Here is a 21,427-nt window from a genome sequence, read left to right on the forward strand (position 1 = left end):
ATTCATTCCAGTAAGAACTTATTGAATGAGTCATTCGTTCAACAGATTTGTTAAAAACTTTGAATCCATCAGAAATGATTCTAGCAATGGCCTTCATGTGTTTAACGAATCATTCACTCTATTTATTCAACACAGATTGTCTTCATAAGTGAGTCATTGAATCATTTATTCAACATATTTATTCAAAGCGACGACTCATTCAGGAACAAATCAAGCCATTGCATTTATGAGTTAGTCATTGAATTATTCACTTGACTGATTCGTTCCACAACACAGATTCATTCCAGAAAGAACTAATTGACTGTCGTTATGAATGAGTCATTAGAAATTAATCAAGCAATGGCCTTCATTTGTTTAATGAATCATTCCCTCAATTTATTCAACACAGATTGTCTTCATAAGTGAGTCATTGAATCATTTATTCAACAGAATTGGTCAGAACTGATTCAGGAAGGAAACCCTATACTGTGTATTGCTCAGAGACATGTTGGATTCATTTTGGAAAATGAATTACATAAATTATAAATAGAACGATTATTGGAGTACATTTAAACAAAAAAGGAAAAAAAAGTTTTCAGTCATTCTTATTTAAAACTTGTGATTTCTATGTAATTACTGTTTTAATTTAATAGCAATTTCTGAGTGAACATTGTTTCAAAGTATTCTAATTTCTTGCTTTCATTAAAGTATTGTCTGGCAGTATTTACAAATCTTTTCATGCAAACCACCTCCACACTCTCAAATCCTTAATTTGCTTTTCTTTTAATTATCAAGTATCTCTTGGTTTAAACATTCAGCCTCATTTTATGCATGACCTACAAACCACAACAATGTTCATTATCTCACCGAACAGCAAAACAATTATGTGTAAATTACTGAAAGTGGATAAAAAATTCCAACTTCAATGATACTCCAAGGTGCCACAGAAAGAGATTTAGCCCGCGCTTATTAGTGACCGTGAGGCTGATTAAAGACCCACCTAAGATGCTGATGCAAACATCTGAAATTAATTTCTCCTCCATTAATCCAGTTTAAGCCTATTTAGCACCAAATATGTCAATTATCTGTGAGAGTAATGAAAACGATTCAGAGCCGGATTCCAGACAGAAGCTGATGTTTATTCAGCGCGCCATATGCCATCACAATGAAGAGAAAACTTGTGATGCTGAAAAATGTGATGCTGCGCTCGGCTTGAATCATGGCTGCATGACGGCACATACATCAGTCAAATTATAAAGGTTAACTTATACACTACCGTTCAATATATATTTAATAACTGTCTTCAGCAAGACTGCATTAAATGGATCAAAAGTTACATTAAAGACATTGATAATGTTACAAAAGACTTCTATTTTAAATTAACACTGCTCTTTTGAAATTTCTATTTATCAACGAATCCTGAAAAATAAAATGCATCACAGTTTCCACAAAAATATTGTTCAGCACGACTGTTTTCAACATTGATAATAATCAGAAATGTTTCCCGAGCAGCAAATCATCATATTTTCATGATTTCTGAAGATCATGTGACACTGAAGACTGGAAGAATGATGCAGAAAATACAGCTGTGCATCACAGAAATAAATTACATGCAGAAAACAGCTAAATTGTAATAATATTTCATAGCTTTTAACTGTATTTTTTATCAAATAAAGGCAGTCTTGGAGAGCAGAAGAGACTTCTTTCAAAAACATTAAACAATATACCTGTCACGTACGGTGATACAAGAAACACAGGAGAGATCCAAATGCAGGTACGATGTTTATTGAGGGGCAATCCAAAAGGGGCAAACAGTCCAGGCAGGGTCAAAACCAGAAAATCCAAAAAACATAACAAGAACAAGAACATACACTAAGAGCAGACTCAGGAAAGTATCACGCATACAACAAGGACTCCGTGACAAAGACTCAGACAGACCAGGTATAAATACACAAAGGATAATGGGGAAACTGGAGACAGGTGGGGAACAATCAATTAACTAAACAAGGAGGAAGGTGACCAAATAAGGAGACAGGAAGTGATAATATGATAAACACCGTGGGAACTGAGGACACCTAGTGGAAACCCAGGGAACACAACCCAGACACTGTGACAGAACCCCCCCTCTACGGAGTGGCTTCCAGACGCTCCACGATAGACAGAACATAGACCAGGAGGGAGGCGGACAGGTGGAGGCTCAGGGGGAGGGACGGAGGGCCAGAAAAGAAAAACATGAGGAACAGGCACCAGAATGTAACACAAAACAGGAAGACCAGGAGGGAGGAGGACCGGAGGAGGTTCAGGGGGAGGGACGGAGGGCCAGACTAACAGAAAGGAACAGGGACAGAAATTAACACAAAAACAAAAGGAAAAAAACAACAACATGAAGCCCCCCAGGGCGGAGCAGAAGACCACCACACCCTTGTGGTCTACGCCAGAGTCCTCCAGGGCGAAGCGGAAGACCACCACAACCGTGTAGTCAGGGCAAGCGCCCCCCAGGGCAGAGCAGAAGACCCCCATGTCCGTGTGGTCAGAGCGGAAGCCCCCCAGGGTGGAGCAGAGGACCACCACGTCCTCGTGGTCGATGCCAGAGTCCCCCAGGGCGGAGCAGATGACCACCACGTCCTCGTGGTCGACGTCGGAGTCCCCCAGGGCGGAGCAGATGACCACCACACCCCTGTGGTCGATGCCGGAGTCCAACAGGGCGGAGCAGAAGGCCACCCAGTGACTTGACCTGACTCAGAAAGTTCAATGGTAACCAGCCTTGTCTCTGGACAGTCCATGGTACCTAGCCCTGGCAGGTCATCAGTGACTAGCCCTGACTCAGGAAGATCATCAGTGACTTGACCTGACTCTGAAAGGTCCACGATGACTAGCCTTGTCTCTGGAAAGTCCATGGTACCTAGCCCTGGCTCTGGAAGGTCATCAGTGACTAGCCCTGACTCTGGAAGGCCAGCGGTGACTGGCCCTGACTCTGGAGGGTCATCGGTGACTGGCCCTGACTCTGGAGGGTCATCGGTGACTGGCCCTGACTCTGGAGGGTAATCGGTGACTAGCCCTGACTCTGGAGGGTCATCGGTGACTCTCCCTGACTCTGGAGGGTCATCGGTGACTAACCCTGAAAGCACATGGCCCAAAGACAAGGCCATGTGCTTGTACACAAAACACGGGCCTGTCATGATCCTGCCACAAGACTAGAGAAAAACCAGGACATGAAGGCAGAACCATGACAATAATAATAATGATTATAATAATATTTATAAATAATATAAATAATACAAAATTGTATTATTATTCATGCATTTATCATTAATATTGAGAATAATATTAATAATAATAACAGGATAAGAAAAATAACATACATAAAATAAAATAAATTTTTAGTGGTATTTTTACCTCCTAACACAACGAAAACCCTGCAGATTTTTGTGAGGTGTGATGTGAATGCTTTGGCTTTCCGTATCTCAGGCTTTTGTTCCTGCTTCGTCACAGTGATTAGCATTCATTTACACTGATTAACCTGAGCAGCAGAGTTGAGGCTTGAGTGCCTCTGTGCAAATGAACAGGTGCTGCGTTACACACACACACACACACACACACACACTCATAAAGTCCCTTATGGTTATGAGTCTGACAGCAGACAAAAGCTTCTTGAGATGCAAATGTATGTGAGCGTGAGCTGCAACCTCTGCTCTGAGGAACATCTGATATTTGTTTGTTTGTACATGTTTATGTGTCTGTGAAAGAGTGTGTGTGGGAGTGTGAGGGGCTTGTGTGTTTACATGTTCACATATTAATAAGGATCTTTAAAAGCCCGGGGTGAGATCTGTCCCCCTGCGACGTGGCTAATGGTTATAAATGGTGCAATACTTCATGATGTATTTATAACTGGGCCCACAGCTGTAAACCTGCAGGACAGATGGCCTCAATACCTCTCTTTGATGCTCAAGTCATTATTAAACTCTCATCTCATTTCCAAATCATTAGCCCAAAACTTTGTCAACCTCGTTCTCGCTCTCCTTAAAATCACTGTACATCTGCGAGAGTCCATGTGTTTGATCAATGTCTAAGAACAGTACAGATGCACAACAAACATCAAGTTGAAAGTGTGGATAAAGTCTGGCCTTTTCTTACGTATCTGGCACAGTTTAGACAGACTAAATGACAGAAAAATGTTTTGCTTAAAAATTTAATATGCATGGATCTACAGTATCTATCTATCTATCTACACATTTATCCATGTACATACACTCTGAAAATTTTCAGCAAAAAAAAGGGGTTTTGTATAAATTTATTTCATTTATAAAATCTTTACTGTGCTGTAAATTATAAACACTGGCATGGGAATTAGCACTATTTCAGTGAAAGTGATTACAGAGAACGGTTTAATACACTTAAATTAAAATGGCACTTTTAAATGTTTTTTATTTTTTTATTTCTTAAATGCATGTTGAACTAGTTTAAATATATATATATATATATATTGTTAGGGGTTTGCACTGTCACTTTGTTTTATGTTTGTTTCTTGTGTCTAGTGTCAGCACATTGCCTTGTCAGTTATTTTCTTGGCCATGTGCTCCTTTAGCCCCTCCTCCTTGCTTCCTCTTTACCACACCCTCTTGTTAGCCTAGTTGGTCTAATTGTGCTCACCTGTCCCTCATGTATTTTCCTCCCTATTTATAGTGCACCTTACCCTTATTTGTTTGCTGGTCTGTTGTCATTCTCACCCCCCACTGTCTGTGGATGTGGCTGAATATGTGTCTCCCTGTCTGGTTGGTCTTGTGCCCTTGTTTTGTCTAGTCCTTGTGATTCTATGTTCTGTCTTGCTCCTTGTTTTAGTAATTTGTTTTGTTCTTTCCCTTTGCTTTCATTTGTAATTTATTTAGTTTTCTAGTCTTGATTCTTGGTTTTGTTTGATCATTCTCTTAAAGGTGCTCTAAGTGATGTCACACATTTGGCTTCGGGCCAATTTTCACATTATAGCTCACATGCGGGCCTGGCCTCGGGCCTTTTTTGTGTTATCCTTCTATTTATATTTTTAGACATTAATAAAAAATTTAAAAAATGAGAAGTTGATGTAAAGGATAGAAAACAAACATAGACATTTCATAACCTCATAACTTTCATAATCTGATAATTCAACCCGTTATAATGATACTGACATGACAGTCTCACGCACGCACGCTTTTCCGTCAGCGCGACCCACGATTACACTACAGTTATATCCACTTATTGTAGCTATTATATCCCTCTAAATTAATGTATTAATTATAGCCTAGTTGGCCAACTAATAATTATAAAATGATGATTCATGCAGCGGCGAGCATTTCTGTGTCTGCACCTGTTGTTGCGGGCCACGCAGCAAAGAAGAGAGCGCTGGCCGAGTTTGAAAACATTGTGGAGCAGGACGAGGACGACGACGATGAAGTACAGCAATATATGCGCCTCAATCACAACATGGAAGGTGATGGACGAGATGTGCTGCTATGGTGGAAACAGCACGAGACCCTGCTACCGCAACTGTCAAGACTGGCTCGCTCTGTGTTTAGGAAGAGAGGAGGACGGGGTTAAAACCTTCCACTCTGGATGCTATTCTTTTTCTCCACGATGCTCTGTAAGAGACTGTTCTAACTTTTCATTTGACTGGACTTTATTTTCGTTTAACTGTTGGAAACTAATGGAAAAAAAATGGACATGTTCTGTGGTGCATTTTTGAGGTAAGATAACCTGCAAGTTTGTTTTTAATTCATTTAATTTGTTTAAATTGTAGGCTATTTTTCATTTCGTTTGCGAGCGCTGTTGCGAGTCTGCCTCAGTATTTCATTTTTTTTTTTTTTACTCACTGTGGTTTAATAAATAAACATTATTAACAATATTAAACTAACTGTCTGTGTGATATGCTTGAAGTGTTTTATATCTATGGATTTTATTGTAGCCAAGTAAAGTATTAGCGTTAATTTGAGAGGCTTAATTGATTAAATATGTTTTAGGCTACTCGCTGTCGGCTCGGCTGATTAACGTTAATCGTCATTTTAAAAAAATGCTGCAAACATTTTTCTAAACAAACTTGATAAAGAAATGAAAAGAAACCTAACACAAAACTGACCCCTTTTTTAATTGTTGCAAATAGGGCAGGCTTCTGCTGTGTAATAAAATAAATAAATAAATAAAAACACGGGCTCGTGTCAGACTTGGGCTGATAATTCTGATGAGCTGTCGGACACGGGTCGGGCTAGGGCCTGAGCGTCTCGGGCCAGGGCCGGGCTCGGGCCTAGATTTGAGGCCCGTGCAGGGCTCTAACCCGCACCACAAAACATAACAAACTGTTCCAGCCAATAACCGACAAGAAAGATTTGGGGGCGGGGTTTGGGGGGTTAGTGCACGGATGAGGAGGAGGAGGGAGGGTCTAGCAAGTATTCTGCCAGTTGTTTCCTGAAGCCTTCCCAGTGGCCTTCCCTAGCTGTTCTGTTTGTGTTCCTGGTGTGGTACCTGTTGTGCACTTCACTACCTCTTGTATCAGTCTGTCTTGTCAATAAGACCTTGTTATCTCACTGCAATTTGGTCCTCCTTCCTAGATACCTGACATATATTTAATATTGTAAACTATGCTGTATTCATCCAAATAAATTCAATTTGTCTTGTATTTTGTCCATGTTTATGCTTAATAATAAATAATAATGCCTATAGTAATTCCTCTTTATTTTTTTTATTTATTTTTTTTGCATTTCCAGAGCAATATAATAATTTTGAAACAATAGATTTAAATGTTTTTTTGATAAATGTGATATTTTTCAATATTTTTCAGAAAATGTTTTTGTATGCATTTTTAAACAATAGTTGACTTAAATAAAACAACCCAGCATGTTGGGTAAAAAAAATAACCCAAACAGTTTGGTCAAAATAACCCAGCATGTGTTCTGTCCATTATTTACCCAGCGCTGGGTGGAAAACAGTGTTGGGCAAGTTACTCTGAAAATGTCATTGAATCAGAATTGTGCGATAAAACAACAACTTTTTTTATTATTTCAAAGCAATTACAAAGGAAACCCTGAATTGTAAACTCAGGATCGCGCGAAAGATATACAATTCTGAATTCATGTCTTGCAATTACTTTTTTTCTATAATGTATTGTAAAAAGCACAATATAAATAAATTTGACTTGATTTAAAAATCAACAAAAAAATTTCAATCACAACCATAATCTGACGTATTTTTAAAGTAAAACATAATTAAGAAAAAAAAATTGTGCAATTTATTTTTTTTTTAGCAATCAAGAATTGATTACATCATGTCAATTGTGGTGTTAATCTTCAAAACTGAGTCAGATAACTGGAAGAGAGGGGATGAAAAAAGATTTATTTCATATTTGTAATTTTGTAATGTTTTGAGTAACATGGATTAATAAAATAAAAATAAGATCAGGAATGTGCATTATAAATAGTAATAAATAGGGTCTGCTTTTATGGTGTTAAGGCTAAATAAGATTCTCAAAGGAATTTGGTTATGCTGTAACCTGTGTTGATTGTATCATGACTTTATAATAAAATTGCCTTTTTATTGATCTTTTGAAGTGAGTTTAAGAAACAATGTCAAACCAAAAAACATTAATGTGACTAATCAGCTTCCATTCATGGACAATAACTGAGCCAGTTCTTAGTGCATAAGTGTACCAACAACATCCAGCCTGACCAGTGTAAAAAAACTGACATTATAACAAAAATATGCACAAATGAATCCATTAAATCTGTGTTGATTCTCTTATCTTATTGAAATGAATTGTTTGATCACACAGTAACGTACAGAAGCCGCTGCAAAGATGCAGCATAAATTATATTGCACAACCCACAGTAATGCATTTGTAATGCATACTTATAGAGAAAATAGGCAAGTCATTACAGGATATGTATGTATATGCCTAAAGATAAAATGGAAATGGAAAAAGCTTTGAAAATCTAAATTGCGCATGATTTTGGGGCAAGAAACCTTGAGTCAAGCATCAGGGAAACAAGGAAAATTGCTCTTTAAGACGATAAACTCAATAAAAGAGGATTTCACAGGTTTATTAATACAAAGAAACTTTTTTGTGATATCAACAGGGGTATTGATCGCTAAATACACATGAGGCTTACCTGTATGTTGTCAAAAGAAGCTTTATTTGTCACATCGTAGAGCAGCAAAAGAGCTGAAAAGACAGACGAGACATTAATCACATATATGAAAAACCTTAACTTCAATTCAGACATTGGTTGTTTCTAAACACAAAAAGTCCTTTTGCACTCTGTAAAATCTTTTATTACTGGAAGAGAAAGCAGTATAAAGTTAGTGGATGAGTCCTCTGGCTTTACAAGCATGTAATCTGAAGCACTCCAGCCGCTTGTTTATGGATTCAGTCCTATATTTGGGGTTTGGGGGAGATGGAGGTCCGTGAAGGGCAAACATTAAAGGATAATTACCATCTCTGGTACGAGGGAAGTGGCACAGATGGAGGAACAAACAACGTCTGGCTGTGCATTCTGTCTTTCTCACACACACACACACCGTTACTCAGAATGGAGAAGAGACGTTCTGAATGGAGATTGCTTTATCAGCTCTTAACAGCTAGAGTTTGCATGCAAGACACTTTTAATTAAGTCTTAGTTTTTTTTTTTTTTGTAAGACAATGCAATGCTAAAGTCTTTGCATAAAAAGTCCAAACCGATGAGACAGCGATTCACGGAAATAATTGACAGTTTGTTTGCGAGCATCTCAAAAGCCAGGTGTTCTCCATTTACAATGTCTGAACAAATATATGTGAGGGGGTATTTTCAATAAAGCAGGAACACAAAGCGCTGTAACCTTGAAACAGTTTCTGCCCGTGGGAGTGAGATTGTGCATCAGAGACTGTAGACGCTGACAGCTTACAGACGCTCGTGAAAGACATTCAGAGAATCTTTTACACAGCATGCTTCCATTTAAAAGAACTGACTAACTGATTTAATTAAACCTTGCAAACATTATTTTGATGAGTTCTGTTAAATATTGCTTTTGTTCCTCTTTTAGTCCAACACCATCTCATGAAAGTGTGCATAAATAGTACGCCAAATATAAACAAAAACTCATAGTATTGATATGCAAAAACTGAATTTGGCGTGTGTTCGCTACGCAATGGGTAGGGTTGTTTATATGCATGTGAAAACTGCATATTATATGCACGCCATTTTTGTGTCAAAAAGTCAAAGTCAACCTGCCAAAGTTTGAGTCTGAAAAAACTGAATATGTTTTTTTTGACTAAAATGTTTGACATTGACCTTGACGCCTGAAGTTTGCATAAGTTGGTGCGAAGTTTCGAAATTGTTAGTAATAGAGAAAAACTGTAATACCAAGATTTACTGACCATGATGCATTAATGTCAATGACAGGTAATATCTTTCTTGTTTGTTATATTTGCATGCAAAATAAATTAGATTTAACATGTGCCATCCTAGCCCATTAATTTGCACTGAAATAGATGAGATTGATTGGATCCAAGGCCACCACTGAATTATGCTGAAATTAATTGTAGCAAATACATTTTATTGAGTTTTTAACTTTAAAATTTGTTAATTCCTCAAAATGTTTAGTTGCTATAATTCAACGTAATTTGTTAGTTGAACATTTTTTTATTAGAAGAGGTCATAACTCAAAAAGACTGATCCAAACTGATGCATTCATTCTTTTTGTTAAGCAAAACTTTAGTTTTAGAGTGTGGCATGTACAGATTTCTGAACTTTCTTCACTCGTCTCACAGAGGGAGAAACAGAGAAATCGTCCGCCTGCATTTTAATTCAGCAATGCTCATTATTCAGAGTATTCAGCTGTGTATCTCCAGAGTATTTTACATAAACCTGTGAAGCAGTTTTAATTGCACGAATTGCATTTTTAATGCAACTAAACAAGGAGAAAGAGAAAGAGCTGTAAAGCTATAAAAATGTACTGTTACACAGGCCATGTTTCAAAAACACTGTGCCATCACACACCTCATGTGTAATGTATACTGTGCATTTTAATGTATTGCATTGCATTGTTTCTTCAGCTGTGGACTTTATTTAGAAAATAAATGATCTTAAAATTCACTAATTTATTTAGTCAGCCTAAAATCTAAGAAAAATCTCTAAAAAAAAATAAGGCCCAATGTACTATGTTTATATTAAGGAATTTTAAGTATTTTTTATTTATTTATTTTATTCATGTATTTATTTATTTTACACCAGTTTTACCTGTATTGTGAATTATGCACTGAATTTTGCTGTGTTTCAGGGTTTAAAGAAGTGTATGTAAATGTAACAGAAATGGCACATATATATATATAGAAATAGAAAAGTATAGAAATAGTATAGAAAAGTCAAAAAGTCAGAAAATGACCAGTTGGAAAATAATTTTCAAATGCTTTTGTGAAAATAAAACAAACTATGAAAATAAAAATGAATCAAATAATATTTGCGTAATTATTTTTTTAATTTAAAAAAATTAAATGTCCATTTATACCTCTTGCCTATAATAAAAACATTTTATCAATAAATAGTTAGTTGTTTCTCAAGAAGACTGCAGTGAAGAGCTTGTGGTAAAATTTGAGATAAAAATTTTTTGCTGTGATTTTGTGTCATTTCCGAGAAATAAACTCTTATGAAATTAACATTTTATTCCAAAGATGTCATTTCCATCAGAGATACACATAACTTGAGATGTGGTGAAAATGACACGTTGGTGAAAATGTCTAAGTAGCAATTCAATGACTTCAACATTTTTCAACTAGATTTTGAAACAGCCATAATTTTGTTCTTGAGAGAAGCTTGAATGCTTTTTCACCTGCTACGTCATTAATTAAGTAGGCAGAAATATCAACCGCTTCATACAGAATCTCTATATAAGATGTGACGTCTTCTCTTCCCCATATGTATATGCAAAAGCTGGAACAAAAGATGTAAAATGCTGCTTTGAATGCATATTGGCCCGAATAAACAATCAAACTGGAGCAAAGGAACAAAGACTCGTCACAAAGTGCCTTTTCAGAGCCCAGTTAGACTGACAGATGTGAGTGGCACTTCAATAATGACTGCAATTAACAATAATCATGTCAAAACCATTTCTGAAGGCCATTATTATCTTGCTCTCAAAACCATACCCAAAAATACTATCATTTATTTATGACCCAGAAAAGTGGGAAGAGAGAAAGTAGAGGTAGAGAGAGAGAGAGAGAGAGAGACTCAACCAAAACTACCCACAAACCACTGCACCTTCAGTTCTGAAAGACAATTTATTATTCACATTACCCTTGCATTTGGTTATAAAGTGGTTGAATATCAAATTAGGTAAATAAGGCAGAGCGTTCAATCAATACAGACAGCTCACACATTCAGATGAATAAAGCTCATACATCACTGATTTCATCTGAATGGCTTTGAAAGCTCCTCTGTTTCCTTTTCCCTTCAAGTTGTGTTTGTTTTGTCTGATGATGCTGATAAAGGAGAGCTGAGAGATCATCATTTCTCATATTAGTGTATGACTGACATAAGAGAAATGTTTCAAACTGCTCACATTACACAGTAAAATCAAGGAACGTTACATTTTAAATCATGAAGACAAAGCCTGTTTTTTAGGTCAACCCACCCAATTCTCACCTCCATAAGTTTAATGAGGATTTTATTGGGAGTTTTTTGTTGTTGTTGTTGTTGTTGTTGTTGTTTTTTTTTTAATAGACAAGAAAGAAAAATAAACAAGAGACAAAGAAAGCACAGTGAAAGCAGGAAATTCATTTAGGAAAATAAGCTAATATTTCAAGCTAATATTGTTGTATATAATAGTTTATATTAAAGGGGTCATATGATGCGATATCAATTCTTCCTTTCTCTTTGGAGTGTCACAATCTCTTGGTGCATGAAGAAGATCTGTAAAGTTGCAAAGACTAAAGTCTCAAATCTAAAGAGATATTCTTTATCAAATGTAAGCCTCGTTCACACACCCCTAAAACACCTCGTTTTAACACATCCCCACATCTCTACATCACTATGTGGGAAGATTTGCATAATGCCGCCCAGATGTTCACGCAAAGAAAGAAGGCATAACTTTTATTCTCTCTGTTGCCGCCGTAACCATGTCATGGAGTTTGTTTGGCCTTCCAAAAGAGGACAAGACTAGAAATCAGTTGAGTTGAGTTTCAACACTGTTCCAGAACAGTTCAACCCTAATATTCAGATGTGTGCAGTGCATTTTATGGATGATGCAGACTGTTTCCTGAACCAGTAGCCTGCAATGCGTCTATGGCACAATGGCTGTTTCTATAAAGTTGCACATATCAAACTTTGCAAGGAGTCTGGCGCTTCTGACTCACAGCCTGTAAGTACATATTTTATATTTAAATAATTTGAATAATGATTCAAACGCGTGTTAAGAACAGAAAACAAATGCAGACATGGTTTTACGTTTACGCAGCGAGATATGCAAAGCATTGCATAAAAAAACAGTATAAGTCATTATAATCAGTAATTATGTCCCAACTGGATGCAACAAATGCCTTGTTTATAATGGGTTTTATTGTTTTTGTCTCGTCTAGTGATGTCCGAACGAATCTTTCTATTTAGCCAGGTCTTCTTAGTAAACCGGTCGAGCTAGTTCACCATAATATATATGTGTGTACTGTGTATATTTATTATGTATATATAAATACACACCCATGCATGTACATATTTAAGAAAATATGCTATGTTTATATATTAAACATATTTTCAGATCATTTAAATGTTAATTAAATACTATATATGTAAATATTTTCTAAATATATATTGTATATGTGCTGTATATGTATATGTACACACACATATATTATATAAACAAAAACTTTTATTTTGGCAATTCGCAATTAATCATTACCCAGCACTAATATATATATATAGAGAGAGAGAAAGAAAGAGAGATAGAGAGAGAGAGAGAGAGAGAGAGAGAGAGTATACATGTATACACAATGTTACTGAATGAATTGCATATGGTACTTTCAAAGAATACTATAGTGCATGCTCAAAAAACCTTTACAATGCCGTAATTGCATTTCTGAAGACATTGTGATACTAAGCTACATTTCTGATGCTAAAAACACACAGAAGAGCACCAGGATGAAATATGAATCATCTGAGCAACATTCAAATGCATCCATCTCCCAGTTCCCATATTTGCTGTGGTCTGTGGTGCAGTGCCATGTCTCTCGGTGAGCTGATGGCACACAGGCACAGCACAGATGGGAGAGGCAGTCTGTGGGCGTCAGGAGTCCAGTAGATCTGCTCAGACTCACATGCTCCCTAATAAAGCTCCACACATGCAGGACAGCAGCAGCTCCAGCAGCCCTGATGGCTAAGGTGACTCTCTGGGATGTGATTTGAGGAGCTGTATGCGCACTGCGCGTGAGGTTAGGAACGTTTGCATGTGACAAGTTCACGAGAGGAAAACAGTTGGCCACAAAAAGCGTGCATTATCGCACTGCTCTACATCAATTTAAACGTCAATCACTCCCCGCTGGAAAGGTGCGGTGAAAGGATGTCGAGTGTGTGTAAGTGCATCAGAACCTCTTTTAAAAGAGTCATAATACCAGCTTTTTATGATCCAATCGGTCTTGTTTGAAGTGTAAGAGCGTGGGCTGCTGTGGGCGGGTCGCACATGCTCTCAGAAAGCTTTAAAAACTGAAAAATTAACAATTTACTAAAACAGTTTTGAAACTCAAAAGCTACTGCGGTTACGCAGCTACTCTGCATACAAGAACATGGATTTTGTTATGACGATCTTTCATTTGGTTTTGCTTTAGATGGTCGGTACTTCAAACTAATTGCATTTCACTGCAGCTCACAGTGGCTCTTTCTGTTCCAGGTAGGCTGAAATGGAGCACAAAAGCTAGCTTACATAATTTAAATTCAGTTGTGCATCTCTTCTAAGGTGTACTGTATGTTTGGTACAATATATCGGATATCTTGAGTGATATTCAGGCTAAACTAAACTAAAACTAAAAAAAAATTTAATCATAAAAATATATAGACATAAAAAAAACTAATATAAATGACAAAAATAGTTGCTACACCTTAAAATAAAATTAAAATGGATAGCAAAAATAAAATATTAAAATTAAACTTTAAATCTTGATGAAAACAATAATTGTAACGTCTCGGTTACGTATGGTAACCCTTGTTCCCTGAAGGAGGGAACGAAGACATCACATCGGTGACCGACGAAATTGGGATATCGCTTCGATAGACCAATCTACTTCGAGTGTAAACTAAACGAGCCAATGCACATTGGCATGCAATTATTGCTGCCGCTGATCACTGCGTGAGTATAGGAAGGCAGCAGGTGCAATGCATACCAGCCTTTCGCTGAGGAGCTGAGCCATTGACAACAACTGTGGCGACGGGATGGGACGTCTCAGGGAACGAGGGTTACCATACATAACAGAGACATTCCTTTTCCGAAATTGGGATCCCTACCAAAGCGCCATGGGTGCTGCCCCTTCCAGTGCCCTGTGCGGGCCGCCTGTGCTACTATTAGGTGTTGGCCATGGCTCCGAACAAGTAGTTCCACTCACCGTTGTCAAAGCACTACCTCGCTGGGTGAGGTTGGATAACACTGGGAAAACGTACCCGGTCCGCTTGGAACAGAGACGCTGTGGAAGCCCCATCCTTCCCGAAGGAGGTCTCGGGAGCAAATACACATATAGCATCCGTTTAGGTGTATATGGAGATATTTGAGCCGTGAATACCATGGACTATACACATACGAGTACTGCTTAGGTCTAAATATGGAACCCAGCCTTCCATGGTTCTCAAGGATTCATCATGTAGGCTTGGCGCTGGACATTCCACCGCATCCAGCTGCTCTGGGAAAAGGAGGATCTCAACAGGGTCTACCTGACAAGGACACTCTGGAGCAGTTTAAGCAAGCCGACACTACCCGGGGACTCTCAGTGCCACTACCCGTTTGAGGTGAGAACACAGAAGGATACCGGCTCTACACGAAGGCTAAAGCGAACGTGTTAGGGGTCGCCCAGCTCCACAAATATCTGTCAGCGAGATGCCACGAGCCAGCGCCCAGGAGGATGCAACACTTCTAGTTGAGTGAGCTCACAACCTGAACAGGCAGGGCACACACTGAGCCTGATAAGCCAGGGTTATGGCATCCACAATCCAGTGGGCCATCCTCTGCTTAGAGACGGCATTACCCTTCTGCAGGCAGCTGGATGCAATAATTGCATGCCAATGTGCATTGGCTAGTTTAGATTACACTCAAAGTATATTGGTCTATCGAAGCGATATCCCAATTTTGTCGGTCACCGACGTGATGTCGAGAGTGACCGACTGAAAGGGAGCAAAAAAATAACATTGTTTTGAACAAATCAGTTGAATGAATCAATCAATGGGTTTTAGTTTCATAATATAATTTAAATCATCTTTCAGTATTCAAAACATTCTATTTAAAACATTACTTTTTATTAAATAAAAATATAGAAGCTTATTTCATTTTTTTTCTCAATATTTATTTTATTTATTTATTTTGTGAAATATTTTTCTTTCTAGTTTTAGTTAATAACTGCGCCAAACATGTCTTCAGTGTGTTTTACTACAAATTTGCACATAAACACTATTTTGACTCATGTTTCTATTGGCTGCACAAAAGGTTCAATATAAAGTTATCTTCGCAGCATCTTAAATGATCTGAAATGCAATCTCTATTATGAGTTTAGTACTATCATGTTTTTTTTTTATTCTGTGTGCCAATAACAATTTCAAGAAGAACATCATATCATTACAGAATTCAAACTTAGAGTAAAAGTCAAACTCTTAAAAATCTTAAAAGACAATAAAAATGCAAGAAAAGTAACACTAAAATACTTAATGTGGTTTAATGACCAAGAACTCAATTTCTCTCTTATTTTTCATGTCATGAAAATTACATACTGCCGAAACAACAAGACACAGTAATAACAAAACATTGATAGCCATTTTCTCTGTCATAAAAAGCCATTATAAGGAAAATAAAAATGTTGCACTTCATGCATAGCCCCACTATCCATCTACATGCAAGTTAATGACACCAGGATATTAATGCAATGTTTGTACCATTTCTCTATTATGAGTGAGAAAAGCCTTAAAATAAAAGCATTGTTTCTTCCTTTGGATTACGCTGTTGTTGTTCTGGCAGGAGATCATGTTTATGACATGGTAAATGTGAGAGAAATTTGGTAGTCACAAATGAGTGAATCTCAACTGGTGGGTTGCGAGGTCTGCTCTGAAAGCAGACAAACAATGCTGAATGCAACTGATGAAATGCTGCTAACCATATAATCATGCACAATAACAAATGGATGGCACAATAAATAGGTATTAGAAAAACGCTTCCCATTTCTTTTGTTGTTAACCTCAGACTGTGCAATCAGAAAGTATTTTAGCACAAATTCATGATACATCTTTGCACAAGCATCCAAATAAGACAGATGCGTGACATGCACTCATCCTCACAAACAAACAAAAGTACTCAACATAAAAGAAAATATGACGCATACTACATCACAAAAGGGTTCAAGGGTAAATCGCACTCCTGCTCAAGTTTATGCATTTGCAAATTGTATAGATATATATTTTTTATTGCTATTCAGTTCAAAACAAAACTAAATGAGATAGATGCATTTCATTGAGAAGCTCAATTACTTTACTTATTAAGTCTTGTTTTCTGGAAAAATAAATGAATAAACCCAAAAATGAAGTGAAAACATCTGCCAAGGTCAGAAAAATCAACTTAATTCAGAGGGGAACATCATTTTCACAGGTAAATCACACTTTGCATTAACAAAATGTCTATTGTCTTATTCCTATTTAAACATTACAATGTAAAAACAAATGCACACACACACAAAAATGGTTTATGAGTAAATCACTTTCTGCTGCTGTTAATGTATATTTTCATAGTCTTTCCTATTCAGTTATAAACATGTCAGTTTTTGTGAGGCCTGTGCAGTTCATGGTAACAGTATTTTAATTGTACAATAATGAGCTGTGTTGGAATGCCAGTTAATTTCTAAAAAAAACAAATGAACAAATCTGATCTATACAACAATGTGCATTAAAGTCTGAAAGAGAGCGATAAAGTTAAGGAGAAATAGATCAAAAAAGAGTGACAAACAGCTTGGATGTGCCATTTTTAGAATTCTATTAATATAAGATTCGAATACATCTTAACAAAAAAAACTGTCCATTTCCATTAAAAATATAATGAAGACATTTCAAGTAACTTGATTTTTTTCTTGCCCCATTTGCAACACAAATCATTTTCTCTTTTTTTTTTCTTCAACCTCAGTTTTTGCTATATTTATATAACCTTTTTGATAAACAAAATGATTTTTGCAGTACAATGCAACCCACCGTGAGCATCTCGGTAGTAGGCATGCGTCACGCTCCTGAATCGCTCCTGTCCTGCCGTATCCCAGATCTACAGAGCAAGAGGAGACACAAACATTACCTGCTTAATTGATACATTCATCACACACACACACACACACACACACTATGAAAGCACTTGAAGTGAAGCAGAGGAGCACAAGCTTTAATTAGCCGATGTGTTAATGGCATGAGATGGAGGATTAGAATGTGGATTTATGGCTGAGGTCGAGACCTATTACACCATCCACGTCCTGATAAGAGCACCTGTCACACACATGCAGAGACCTCTTGGCCAGGGTCATGTTTCACACTAGTGTTGTCACGGTACCAAAATTTCAGTATTCGGTAACGATACCAGTGAAAATCCACGGTTCTCGGTACCAATTTCAGTACCAAAGCAAAACACAAAAATATGCTAATTACAAAAAAAATTACTTTTTAGCACTAAAAATAAAACCAATGCCATTCTTTATACTTATTTGCAATTGTGTTTAAAGTTTTTCTACAAGTTATATAATTATGAAAAACAGTAAACAAGTTTCACCCAAATTTAATTTGTCTTTTAATTTATGAAATTTAAACATTTTATTTTTGGTAAATAAAGGGGATTTGCTATTAAAATTAAAACATGGAAGAAATATTGTGATTTATTTCTTTAAAAAATAAAGTTTTATAAATTTTTTCAACAGTAGTAGCAGTATCACATACATTTTACTAAATAATGTAATATTTCTAGCACAATGCCTTTATGTAAAAATTAAATTTTAGGCCTAATGAATGCATATTTGTCATTTTAACTGAACTTAAGACTGGTGGTGATGCTTGAGATATTTTTGGTCATTGAGGGTTTCTGTAAAAAAATAGTAATAGATCATATTAATTATTATTTGTAACGAGTGGGGCGGGGCCGAGAGACGTGGGAACAGGAGCGAGGCCGGTGGAGTGATTGGAGATGAACGACAATGAAGGACGAGAGAGGACCAGGCCTGAATTGATGAGCTGCTGGGTTCATGAATATTAATCACGTTGTCTGCGTTCGTTCAAACTGATTTGCTGAAATCAAAACAGGGACGGTACTAGATCAGCGCCAGCCAATGAAATTGCCATTTGCGCATTAGCTCCGCCCACTATCGGAGAAACCGGTATGTCTTCTGCTTGTTCGAAAATGAATATGAATAATTCTAAATGAAATCCATTATTTTGACAGGAGAAGACAACAAAGAATAGTTTACATATAGCGTGTCGATTCAGCGTGGTAAGACTCTCGCTCTCGCTCTCTTTGCATGTGTGAGAAATAGCGCTATCAGTAAAGCGACGGTGAGTCGTGCGCCTTCACAAAGAGTTTACAGAGCGTCAAATACAGGTGCGCTGTGCGTCCATTGAGATGAACTGAAAAGTTCAGATCGCTTGATGGAGAGAGAATTCTGAAGCTCAGATGCTGAAATTAATGCAAGCGTCATGCGCTTCAGTCTATGTAGTAAACAAACCCGCACGTCTCTGCCATTCATTAATTCACACAGAGACGCGCAGAACACGGATTCATATTTCAAACAACTTTTGCGGCTTAACATTTACAGATACTGGTCCATATGGAGGTTTGATTTGATTAATTTATGCTAACTTTGACAAATTCCATGACTGTCCATATTAAAATGTAAGTTTAATTTTCATGACTGGATTTTGAGATTCCATCCTCGTTTTCTGCTTTGCGGAAATCATAGCGCTGAACCGGGTTTGAACGGGACCTCGGTACTACCGGTACTTAAAGAAACCTGGTACCGTCACATTTACATTTTTTTAGTACCGACTTGGTACCGAAGTGTAGTGTTGATAAATGTTTTATGATAAATGCTATAGCCCTTTAAGGGTAGTGTTACATGGGAAGGTGGGTGTGGTTGGGGTGGACCAGAGTGCAGGGTTGCAGGAGTGTAAGGTAAAAGGAGAAGGAAATTAAACGAGGAACACGTTCGGTTAAATCCAGTCTGCATTGTGTCAGTTATTGACAAATCTACATGGTGTCAGAAGAGGTCGAACATGGCACAAGGTCTCCGCCATATTGATCCGCTCATCTTCGACGAGCACATTGCTGACAACTGGAGCAAATTTGAAAAAGAATGGCGCATATATTGCAATACTGGTCTATCAGACAAATCGGAAAAGGTGCAGGCGTACACTCTGCTGAATTTAGCGGGCCCCGACGCAGTGGAGAAATCCGAGGCTTTCACGTTTGCAGAGGGAGAGAACAGAGAAGATCCCGACGTATTACTGAAAAAGTTTGCAGAACTCTGCTTGCCTACAAAGAACATTATAATGGACAGACACATCTTCAACACGACTAATCAAAAACCTGGTGAGTCCATTCAGTCGTATGTTTCCACCTTAAAGTTCCTCGCAAAAAAATGCGACTTTGGAACTTTAAATGACGAGCTAATTCATGACCGCATAGTTTGCGGAATTGAAAGTGACGGCGTGCGGAAACAGCTGCTCCGCGAAAAAATCCTGACATTGGACTCTGCAGTTAATATATGCCTGTTATATGAGCAATCTGAAAAGAGCACAAAAGAACTGAAACACGAGACTGAAGTATGTGCAATACAAGAGCACTGCATCAATTGCAACAGATCACGTCCCTGATAAACTCAAGTGCTCTGCTTTCAATAAACAGTGCAACAACTGTGGAAAATGGAACCATTTTGCAAAATGCTGTAGATCAAGTCCATCATACAAAACAGCACCACAGTCACAAACTCGTGATTACCATCCTAAACGAACTACTGCAAAATTCAGAAACTATAAGCCTAATCGGGTGAATGAATTAGGCACGAATCTGGATGCCCCTGAGGACACCTTCTATTGTGAGACAGTGGATTATGTTTCGCAGAAAGGTGAAATATTCACAACAGTGCAACTGACACATGGGCTTGGCCAATTGAAACTGAAGGTGGATACAGGTGCCAAGTGCAACGTTATATCCGCCCACCAGTTACATCTCATCGCACCCTCAGCTCACATAAACACTACTGAAAAAGTCAATCTCATTGCATATGGTGGGCAAACCATCAATACTGAGGGCACAATGATACTAGATTGTGAACAAGGCCAACTAAAATTCCATGTTGTAAATCGCAATGTCAGACCACTACTAGGATTGCAAGACATGGGTCTGATACAGTTAGGACCACAGGTGAATGCAGTACAAAACCAAGAACCAGAGGTACAAGAGTTCAGTGATCTGTTTGACACCACAGTGCTTGGCAAACTGCCTGTTGTTTATCACATGCGATTAGACATGTCAATAGCGCCCTCTGTCTGTGCACCTAAGAAAGTGCCCATAGCAATGAAGGGGAAAGTCATGGCAGAGCTTGAGAGAATGACTACATTGGGTGTAATCACCCCTGAAACCGAAGCCAATGAATGGGTGTCTGCCATGGTCGCTGCAAAAAAGAGAGATGGCTCTGTAAGAATCTGCATAGATCCAGTGCATCTCAACAAGGCACTCCTAAGGCCCCACCATCCACTGAAAACCATTGAGCAGGTCATCGCTGACATGCCGGGTGCCAAGGTTTCAGGATTCTCGATGCAAAATGTGGATTTTGGCAAATCCCCTTGGACGAGGCATCTTCGAAGCTGTCCACATTCATGACGCCTTTTGGCAGGTACAGATTCCTGCGCATGCCTTACAGAATTTCCACTGGCAGTGAAGTGTTCCAGCGACCCATGGAGCAGCTATTTGATGCACAACCATGTCAAATTGTGGTAGATGACATACTAGTCTGGGGCTGCACGCTACAGGAACATGATGAGCGACTGAAACTAGTACTCCACAAAATCCGCGGCTGTAACATGAAACTAAACCCTGACAAGTGCAAATTTCGTGTAACCTCAGTTTCTTATATAGGCCATCTCCTGACTGCTCATGGCGTCAAACCCGACCCCGACAAGACCACAGCTATTCGCCAAATGCCAAAACCTGAGGACAAACAGGCCTTACAACGGTTTCTTGGTATGACCAACTACTTATC

General features: G+C 38.0%; 1 protein-coding gene across 1 annotated transcript in view; it reads right to left on the reverse strand.

The window, feature by feature from the left end:
- Positions 1-21,427, reverse strand: part of LOC132121921 (ras-related protein Rab-26) — a 92,826-nt gene that overhangs the window by 29,629 nt on the left and 41,770 nt on the right. Inside the window, exons 4-5 of the mRNA XM_059531660.1 lie at positions 17,388-17,454; positions 8,109-8,161 (exon numbers count right to left, since the gene is read on the reverse strand). Of these exons, the coding sequence (XP_059387643.1) occupies positions 8,109-8,161; positions 17,388-17,454 (120 nt within the window). The remainder of the gene's footprint in view (positions 1-8,108; positions 8,162-17,387; positions 17,455-21,427) is intronic.

This window comes from Carassius carassius, chromosome 40 (assembly GCF_963082965.1).
Source record: "Carassius carassius chromosome 40, fCarCar2.1, whole genome shotgun sequence".
Lineage (NCBI taxonomy): Eukaryota > Metazoa > Chordata > Actinopteri > Cypriniformes > Cyprinidae > Carassius > Carassius carassius.